The sequence below is a fragment of the Olea europaea genome, unplaced genomic scaffold (genome assembly GCF_002742605.1).
Source record: "Olea europaea var. sylvestris unplaced genomic scaffold, O_europaea_v1 scaffold1998, whole genome shotgun sequence".
Lineage (NCBI taxonomy): Eukaryota > Viridiplantae > Streptophyta > Magnoliopsida > Lamiales > Oleaceae > Olea > Olea europaea.
Genome location: NW_019237854.1, coordinates 87,638 through 98,471, shown reverse-complemented (window position 1 = coordinate 98,471; position 10,834 = coordinate 87,638). Strand labels below are relative to the sequence as shown.

The 10,834-nt window shown below is 34.2% G+C and overlaps 1 protein-coding gene across 1 annotated transcript; it reads right to left on the bottom strand.

Moving 5' to 3' along the window:
* Positions 1 to 3,276: 3,276 nt before the first annotated feature.
* LOC111379517 (DDB1- and CUL4-associated factor 13) lies at positions 3,277 to 10,787 on the bottom strand. The gene is made up of 16 exons (XM_023002907.1): positions 10,773 to 10,787; positions 10,544 to 10,597; positions 10,389 to 10,438; positions 9,979 to 10,077; positions 9,800 to 9,869; positions 9,668 to 9,702; positions 9,450 to 9,524; positions 9,270 to 9,365; positions 7,492 to 7,555; positions 6,445 to 6,498; positions 5,020 to 5,105; positions 4,854 to 4,914; positions 4,667 to 4,731; positions 4,345 to 4,450; positions 4,175 to 4,263; positions 3,277 to 3,691 (listed from the first exon to the last, which is right to left on the bottom strand). The coding sequence occupies exons 1-16, from the start codon at positions 10,785 to 10,787 to the stop codon at positions 3,529 to 3,531; spliced, it is 1,182 nt and encodes a 393-aa protein (XP_022858675.1). The 3' UTR covers positions 3,277 to 3,528.
* Positions 10,788 to 10,834: the final 47 nt, after the last annotated feature.

Genomic DNA, 10,834 nt, shown 5'->3' with positions numbered 1-10,834 from the left:
CCATTCAAACAGTTCAAAAGTATATACACAATCTTCTACAATTTCATTAAGTTAATTGCCTAATTTAGATATGCAAATAAGTCTTAAATACAATATTCTTTAACAAAATAAATAACAACAACATAGCCTTATATTAAATAAATTTAGAGCCAACTACAATAGACCATACGCAAAATCAAGTATACATGTCATAAGATTTAACAAAGTTTTCTATCTGTTATCAACCTATCACAGTCTTCCTCCATAAGAAACCATCAATATGCAAATGCAACCCTCAACAAGACGCAGAACAAATTTGATGCGAAAATGAAGCCATTTAGTTGCTGATGAGCATTCAAACAGTCTTAAGAGTGTATAATAGCAACACAATCTGTGTCATTTCATTATGTTTATTGCCTAACTCAGATGCGAAATATGCCTCAAATGGAGTATTCTTCACTTCGTACTAGTGTTATTTATCATCCAGCAGCATCAAATTTAGTTCACATATAAATTATATCTCAAAAGCAAAAATACAATAACAGGGACAACAGAAAGTACAATCATTTTCCTGATTTCTTTAAACACTTTACCTCTTCAACCTTTTTGACAGTATCTCACATGTACCACTTTTTATCTCAAATTGTATCAACAGTTAGTATTTGCTCGCCCAATAGAATAGAGACACTCAGTGACCTTGACATCAATTTATATTAAACTAGTCAAATCTTAGGATTTAGGAAGAGGAGAGACTTGGGGAAGTGAAAAAAATAACGAAATAAAAAAAAATAATGAAATAAACTTACTCTATAGCACTGGACTCTGAAGTGTGGTGGGCAAACGACAACTGGGAAAATAAGAGAGAAATGAACAGGCTCGTTGTCGGCGAGTTGAGTCAGAGTGAAGATTGAGAGACTGAGAATGAGAGTTAAGAGGACTTAGTTTAGGGCTTCTTTTATTTTTTCATTCCCCCGCCTTCATTTCTTTTTTTCTTTTTTTTTTGTATTTGGGTCGAGTTATATCAGGTTTTCCATTTTTCACCCATAACTCGATCCAACTCGACCCGCACCTACTTGACCCATAACCCGACCCACATCGACGCACACCTATCCAACCCAGGCATTTAATGCTCATTGACATTTCTACGTTGATTGACATGAATAGTGATATGGAAAATTTTGAATTCTTGTGTGAAAATAATACTTCTAACAGGGGTATTTTCGTCTACATAATTCGAAAATGGACATTGACAAAATTGTGGACATTTTGGCAAATGACTTGCTGAAAATGGACATTACGTGAAATTTCCTCTTAAATATATTTAGGTCACAGATATATACAATTTGGTCACAAATTAACAATATAATTAGTTACTTATTATTTTTTTGTCACAAATTAAAATTTTAATGTCACAAATTTTTTTACGATCACATTTCAAAAATTTATAAGTCACAGTTTGTTTATTGGTCACAAATTCAAAAATAATTAGTCGCGGATTAATTTTCAGTCACGACTTATCATATTATTGGTCACAACTCACAACTTATTTTTCGGTCACGAATTAAAAATTTTATAGGTCACATATTATTTTTCGATCACGAATCAAAAATTTTATAGGTCACAAATTAATTTTTCGGTCACAACTCAATAAATTATAAGTCACAAACACAAATTTTACAGGTCACATATTATTTTTCAATCACGAATCAAAAATTTTATAGGTCACAGATTAATTTTTCAATCACAACTCAATAAATTATAAGTCACAAACACAAATTTTATAGGTCACATATTATTTTCGATCACGAATCAAAAATTTTATAGGTCACAGATTAATTTTTCGATCACAACTCAATAAATTATAAGTCACAAACACAAATTTTATAGGTCACATATTATTTTTCGATCACGAATAAAAAATTTTATAGGTCACGAAATCAAAATTGTTATTGGTTACATCTAATTTGGTCGCAAATTAACAATTTAAATAGTCACTTATTATTTTTTTGTCACGAATAAGAAATTTTGTCACAAATTATTTTACGGTCACAATTCAAAAATTTTGTAGGTCACAGCTCGTTCATCAGTCACAAATCAAAAAATTTATGAGTCACAATTAATTTTTAGTCACAACTTATTTCTCGATCACAAATCAAAAATTTTATGGGTCACAAATCAAAAATTTATAAGTCACAGATCACAAATATTATAGGTCACAACTTAAACGACAATCACAAATTATTAATTTTTTAGATCACACAATATTTCTTGGTCACAAATTTTTTTTCATTGGTCACATATTGTTTATTAGTCACAGATTAACTGATTCGCTGGTCACATTCAATCAAATAATCTGTGACCACCATCAACATTTGCGACGACCACCGCCACCATCAACGCAAAACCACCACCACCAAGGTAGAACCGCCGCCACCACCACCCGTCAACCACTGTCAAATGAATCAACATATCCACCTCAGTAGATCACAGCCACCAACATCTCACCATCACCCCCACCCACTACCACAACCACCGCTAACCACCACCAAAACACCAGATCCGCCAAACACCACCAAACCATCAAATTTGCCACCATAGATCTACCCACCATCTCAAAACAGCCAGTCAGCAGCACCGCACACTTCTAAAGCAACCACCATGCCGCCAATACCACCACACCCTTACACAACAGCGTGCCCAACCACCGTCCCTACACATCATCGCAACCATGCACCACCACCTGTTCCACAACCCACGGCACAACACCTGCGCAATACAAACACCACCACAAAACTCACTTCTACCACCAGTTCCACCATCCCCGTTAGATCCACCACCATCGCCAACAACCGTCATCCCATTCACTGCGTGAAACGCCTCTACCACCATAACATCGTCACCATGGCAAAATCGATGCAAGGACGAAGTAGCAATAGCCGCAAAGCACCTTTCGACCGGCGATACAGGCGATAGGCAACTCACTATCGACCGGCGATATAGGCGCCTCTACTTCGGCGTCTTTGTTTTCTGTCAGGGAATAGAGAGAGAGAGAGAGAGAGAGAGAGAGACACGACAGAGAAATGTAGAGAGAGAGAATGTGGAAATTTAATTAGAGTTTCTGATTATTGGAGTATATAATATATTTAGTAAAAATATTTATTTTAAAAAAATATTAATTAAAATAAAGCATCTAATTTTTGAAAGGTTAAACTACTCATATGATTTTAGAATTGTGAATTTTTAAAGTATGGAATTGTGTAATTTCCACAAAGTTCTATTTATGTCAAAACATTTAACGAGGCATAAATTTTCCGCCAATTTCTTACCCATTTTGAGAATTTTAGAAAAGAGTATAGTCTTAATTATGTCAAACCCACTGTTACATAAAAATTAGTAGACCAAGTCATAGCAAAATTGTTGCGAGCGTAAAATCTCCATCATCGCCATTTATGCAGGAACAACAGATATCGGGTCCTCACTCAGAACCATGGCACTTTTAAGACCCCTTGAATTTTAAGGGCATGAACAAGCATTATATCTGCATCGAGTTCATTCAACTTCTTCAATGATTCTTCTTTTACGCAATGATTCCTTTGGGATGCTACCGGGGGCACTATGGGCTCTCCTCCTCTCTTCTTTCTTTCTTTCAGCTTCAGACATAATACGCCTGAGGGAAGCTGCCTTGTATATTGCTTTTGGCAAATGCCTGTGCCTGTAACATCAACAAGACAGAATACATCTTAGCAGTATGAACAGCTGAACAACCCTTAACATGAACACATCCCCAGGCCACATGACCACCTATATTGCCTTATCTTTAAGCAAGGGATGAAAATTATTTCAATGGCAAAATGAGGAAAATCCCTTCAAACTTCTAATCAAGACGTATTATTAAATACTTAATTGAAAAACATAAATAGTAACTAGCTACAGTCGCATTCCGTTCAAAACTCCATGGATTTAATAATAAAAAAAAAACCTCGATTATTTAAGCTCTGTGCCATCATTAGTATAGATAAAAAAAATCAATAGTGGGTTAAAATTAAAGCTGAGAACCAGAAAATTTAACTGCATTAGGCAGAATGTCCAATTTCTCCTTATCCATAGCTTAGGAGAAATCAGACACTAATTCAAATCTTAAAGGCTCAACATCTGGTAAAGATTGCCTCCTGAACAATTCAATAAATTTATGTACCTGACAATGCGCTTAACCTCAGGAAGATGCTTGTAACGGTTCTTGACAGCCTCTAGATATTCATGCTTTTTACGCTCTCTTGGCAGAAGCTGCAACAATAGAAATGACAGTCAGCATATACATATGCGAATTAAAAAGGATAATGATAATGAAGCGGGATAGAATCATACAACTCCCAATTGCTCAGATGCTTTAGCCTTCCAAAGGCGAAGATTGGTGTCATCACTCCCGGAGATAACATAACTTGCATCACAACTGAACTTGACACAGAATACTCTATATGGATAACAAAATAATGTCAGTACATAACTAATCGAGAAAAAAACATCATATATTAAACAATTTGTCAACAATAATTACCAATTAAGCAACCATAATCCAACTGAGTTCAATTATAATCGTCATCAATGTCACCCCCCAGTATACCTTCGGATATATTGGGAGGGAAAATACAAAATATTAAAAAAATTTACATTCTACTGCACTAAAAACCTTTGCATTCTCTTAGTATGATAGACTTCTCGGCTGTGACCACCATTATATTGGAATATTCTTACCTGTGAGAATGCAAAATATAGTTAGATCACTGTCAGTCTTAGACAAGGAAACATATTCTCCAATAGGTACAGTAACAATGTCACAGGAACTGACAGTATCATATAAATGTAAGAGAACTCACAGTTCTATCATAAGATCCAGACACAAATTCACGGCCTGTTGGTGAGTAATCAATATCCATCCTGCAGAGGGCTTGTGAAACATCAGCACATAAAATCATATACAAAGAGATGTTAACTCGTGCATCTAATTCATGAGGATAAAAAAATCAAAGATGGCTGTCGTACACTGCAGAAACATGATCTTTGTGCACACATCTAGCTTCATTCAATTTTCTAGCATCATAGCTGTAGCAATTGCAATCTTCATTTGCCTGCATTATTATGAGAATTTAGTTCATCAAAATAGTGACCACGGAAATGATGTACACTCGGAAAACCAGATTTTACTGGGAAGACTAGATATAACTGAAGTTGCAGAGGAATTATTATTTGACAGCTGACCAGCTTTTACATTTTTATAAAAGCAAAACAATCAGTAAAAATCAGTGTTTTGAAAACCGAACGGGTTCAACCGGAACCCGTGAACTGGAAGCGGGTTTTGCGGGTTTAAAGATTGACATTTGTCCCAAAAAAAAAAAAAAAAAAAAAATGGTGAAGTAGATAACAAAGCTCCCGTCTCCTGGGTCAGTAGTCACCGGTGTCCCACCATCTCAACCGTGAAACCTTCATACTTCATTTTATTCCAAATATTTAAAATCCTAACTAAATTTTAAAAATATGAAAATATATAAATACACAATGAAAGTAGATAAGGAAAAGCCACAATATGTACATATACACACACGACACATACATACACACACACACACAAGAATTTGTATGCATGACAGCGTGAAAAATAAGAGTAGACGTCGGTAGCAAATGTCGGTAATGGGAAGAAGAAGAAGAAGAAGAAGAAAGCAGCACTTTACCAAAAAATGAAGAGAAATGATGCAGCACTAGAATATAGGTTTGGACTTTAGTTAGACGGGCTTTTTATGCATTTGAAAGTAATTTTAGGCCCATTTATTTATAACTTAATTGTATCTCAAGTTTTATTGATTAACTAATAGATTTTAGAATTAAATTATTAATAAAATTTTGAATTAAATTATTAATAAAGTTTTATAAATTAATTATTAAATTATTTTAATTTCCGGGTCGACCCCGGTTCGACTATTCAACCCTTGACCCTTTAGCTCCTCCGGGTTAATGGCTGGGACGGTTTTCAAAACATTGGTAAAAATCATAACATGCAAAGATTTTATAAGCAACTTTTTCTATTAAGAGATTTCAGGAGTTTGGAGGACTAGCAAAAATTAGATTAGAAGACTAAGACATGAGACAAGAATGAGAACTTAGACACAAACCATTAGTTGCACTCTTAGTATTTATACATTTCTGCACAAATGGCTATTCCACAAAGTATCCTGATTCAGATGCCCATTGCAGCATCAGTGGTTTGAAAATATTATTATGGCTCTTAGAGTTACAGTACTTAGGATGTAAATAGTTTTTATTATGTAATGACACGTGTACTGAAGGAATTGGAACCTTTAGTTGCTCCTCTCACACACTCATTTTGTTTGACAAATTCTTATTGTTCAGCTTTGACTGATCATTCAACAGAAAAAGGGGAAAAAAGACATTAGATCCAAATGTGGAGCTTACAGCTGTAAAATTCATTGGCTCCATGGGATTCCACGCAATAGAATTAGTTTTTGTCTGAGACAGGAAAAAGCAAGTTAGGACAATTATATACATCATAGATCAAACAATTGCACATCCACAAAATTATCAGAAACATAAACCATACTTTGTAAGTACCAAAAGCCTCTACAAGAAACAGAAAATGTAGACATCATTGCCTGGGGCATGATCAACTCAAAAGAAAATCTTTGAAACCATACAGAGCCTCTAAATGTATGTTGATCTGACACTTCGATTATCTAGCCTTACATAGTTGATCATGTGAACATTTTCCAGGCCCTTCAAAGTTGGACTCTTCCAACACTTTATGCAAGTCATATCTATTAAAACAACAAGATAAATGCACGAAGCACTATAATGGGTCTTTTGTTATATGTTATTTTCACTAATATTATAATTTCTTTCTTGAAAATGCGTTGTTTTATTTTTTCCATATTTAAGTAGATAGTCCTGAGAGCATTCTAATATCTGTTTACTAATCTTATTAGCACTCTCTCTCCTTATTATCTGATGTCAAGATGATGAAATCTCTAGTTCCTTATATGAACTACGTGTACATAGCTTAAATATACCATCCTTGCGACCAAACAACATCATGCTATACTAGATTTGTAGAATTCATAGACCCCCCATAGATAGGCCCATAATACAGGACAACTGGATAAGCTTCTATCAAAACAGATTAATCAAGACTCTGAAAGGACAAAGGAGTAAGTGAATTTTTACTCTCCCCATCCACCCGAAGCTACACAAGAAGACAAACCAAATTCCAATCGATCCATCTATAAATTTCTTTCTTTCCTGAGCTTCTCGCAAGTTTCTATTCCAAATGGCAAAAAATACTAAGAATTATTTAGTGCTAACAGAATATGTTAAAAGATTGGCATGACAATAATATTTGTAGTTCTTAACAAAAATATGCCTTAGAAATGTTGTACAATATAACATATCGCACCTAACATACAAGGCTCCTTCAAATACTTTTGAATAGAATATCATTACACTCACCCTCATGATAATCTTTCTTGCAGGAGATGACAATCGTAAATCATATATTGTTATGCTCCGGTCACTGCAATAAAAATTAAGTGTGAGAAAAAGGAGCTGCAGAAAGAGAGAATAAATATAATGTACAGACCTATACGTGTAACACAACATGGTGGTAAAACAAGTCAGCACGCTACATCATCTTCAAGTCCTCTACCCATATAAATAATATAATCTATGTTCCTAACAATCGCTTCATGGCAGAACAATATCCTATTTTGACCACACAGTCAATTTCATCTCCACCATGATTAAGAAGACATTCCAAGAATCGCGTATTAATTTCACTTAACCTAAAACTTTACTTAACTGCTCACTTTATAACTTATGATACAATTAATTTCCCAGCAGTTGCAACTAAATCTTATTATTAGAATATAACATAGACCAAGGAACTAAAGGAAGTTCATCCAAAACTGAAGGAAAAGGATAAATACTACTAGATCCAGTTCTCGCTTCGATCTCATATCCTTGATCATATATATCAATGTAACAACTAGAAATTCCATTTTTCTCTAACACTCACTAAAGGAATTCCGTAGAAATTCTTTTTCTAATCAATAAATATGTTAAGAGTGGCTTCATGTCTATGATTTTTCATTAACTCCAAAATATGCAAATGGTTTCCACCATAAACCCCCTTAACACAGAGTCAACTTATTTATCTAATAATTTGGAACTACACCTCTTACCAATAAATCCATAGTATGCTCACGTGTTTAATACCTATATAGTTGTCACAATCTTAAATATCTTATTTATTATAATATATATACTGACAATATTCTTCCTCTATCAACCGGCAGGAGTCTTTTTACACATCAAAAATCTCATTCAGTAATTCGTCAACCAGAAAATACACACCTTACCCAAGCACTTTCATAATGTAATGTTGATTTCATCTTGTTTAATTATATATCTCATCTTTACTTTGTTAATCTCTGTGGCTTCTGAAGCATATACATGTCTGGTATAGTTCATATTTTATCTTTTCACCACACATTCTCCAGAAAATGACAATTCCATAATGCATTTTATCCCAAAAATGAGAATCAAACAGGGGCTAAATGATCCCACTGTTATAAAACAAAACAATTTGGTTTTCATGCTTACAATGCTAAGCTTAGTTGTTAGACCTATACTCTTTTTCCCTGCACCAAGAAAACAACATCCTCCACATCTTTGATTCCAATATGACTATATGCATCACTCCCAAAACCATCTTGGCTTCTTTTGGCTAGCTTATACTGCTCAAATGCCTCCATCTACCCATTTAAATCTTCTCGTTCCACCACCATGTTTCTTTATTAAATAGACTTCTTGCCTTCGACCACTTAATTTCTTTAGTAAGTTCCTAATGCAACTAACTGTCTCATTACACCTTCCACTCAACACACACACGACCTCATTTAATATTATTGAAATGTTGAGGTTCATATCTTACCAAAACAAAATAAAGTTCTGAACAAAACTTCATCAAAGGCAAAACATGGCCATTTAAGGTGAAGCAAATTAGTGAAATTGCAAAAATCTAAAATGCTTCTAGCTTTTTGTATCATTTAACGAACAAACAACAGATACAAAATTAATGGACGTAAGAAAAAACTCGATGGTGCAGTACCGACATACAAATCATAAGGTCGATCTATACTCTCAATTAAACAGTTTGCATGACCAATCTTTTAAACATATCGACAGGAATAATTAACCTAAGCTTAATATAAATATATAGTGCCAACCTAGCTGATGTCGCCAATATATTAGGCTCTCCTGGATTAAACCGAATAGAAATAGCAGTATCTTTCCCCCACTCAAAACTGTTGACAGGCTGAGACCTGTTTGAAGAAAGACACATGAAATGTTAGAAACTGAATCATCTCTACAATGAAACATTGAAATCAATATAAATCAAATAAAACCTGTTGTGGTCCCATATATCTACTTGAGCTCCAGCTGTAGCAAAATGATCTCCATCCCATTGGTGATCAACAGCCCTGAAAGAATAACATAAAGATAAATTTAAGATGTAAAGCAATTACAATCAGGAAGTTGCATTAATATAACTAAAAAAATATCGTCAACAACGATACTATACAACATTCAGTTTACTTGTTTAGGAGATGGCAAAAAATTTTACCAGAATGCATTCTTCCAAACATAGACTGCTAGTGGCTGTGGGAACCCAAAAACGAAGGTTCTTCAGTCAAATTGGATATTATTTGTCTCTATGCATGGCAAATTTAATAAAATGAGTGCAAGAATCACTAACCTTGGCTGAGTTGTCAAATGTGTCAGCAGACTCCACAATAGAAGAAACAGGAACATTCCAGAGCCGGACACTAAAAGACCATGATTGAGTGAAGATATCTTCAGAATTCATTCTAATTATTCCAACAATGATTTTACATACAGATCAGTTCAAAATCCTACAGAGAAGTCTGGTCTTACGTGGAATCAGTCCCACATGATACAAGAACACGACCATCTGTAGATACTGTCAGACCACGTACTGCACCTTGGTGACCAGGAAACTGACAAACTGTCCGCCTATTTTGATACATTGAGTATAAGATTTCAGAACGAAATGTTGCCAATAATAGAAAATGATGTATCTGCAACTAAACTATTTAGTTTTCTTCCCCTCCAAATTTCTTATAGACATTCTGTATACATTATCATGTTTCACTTTAAGGAAAAAGGCATATATCATAAGCAGGCATTTCCTAAAAGGGGCATTGGATTATACTGCTGTGGATAATACTTCAACTGAAGTTTTCAGCTAATGCATGAAACAATTCAAATGAATTTTCATAATTTAGCTCACCAAATCCCATAATATGTAACTTGCAAATCAATACCTGCTAGCTAAATCCCAAAGCCGAATATCTGCAAGAAAATAAAAAAAAAACTATTAAACTTTCACATAATTTAAAATGCCACCAAATGGTTCATGTAACACGAAACTTCAACAAAATTCATTGAACAAAATTCATAATTGCCAGTTTATGTCAACATCAACATCAACATCAACTTCCAAACTGTCATAGCAATTTAGATTAGGATAAAGCTACACCTACAGAATGTGGATCACAGAAATAGTACAGAAATTCAAAAGAGGGTGACTTGTGGAAAAGGAAAGGACAGTTGATTTAGAGAAAAATATGAATAAATTCATTAAATTTTTTATGTTTTTGTTTTAATTTTCCAAGATATCAAATAAAGTCAAAATATTACATTCATACCCGTTTGATTTCCATAGATTTAAGAATGATAATGAAAAATATAGTCGTTACGGGACCCACAC

Bases quoted from the DNA above. Each gene is read 5' to 3' on its own strand.
- LOC111379517 (XM_023002907.1), bottom strand. The intron at 10,439-10,543 runs GTTGACATAAAC...AAAGTTTAATAG, and splicing joins AAGTTGATGTTGATGTTGAT to TTTTTTTTTTATTTTCTTGC. The intron at 4,264-4,344 runs GTATGATTCTAT...CTATTGTTGCAG, and splicing joins CATCTGAGCAATTGGGAGTT to CTTCTGCCAAGAGAGCGTAA.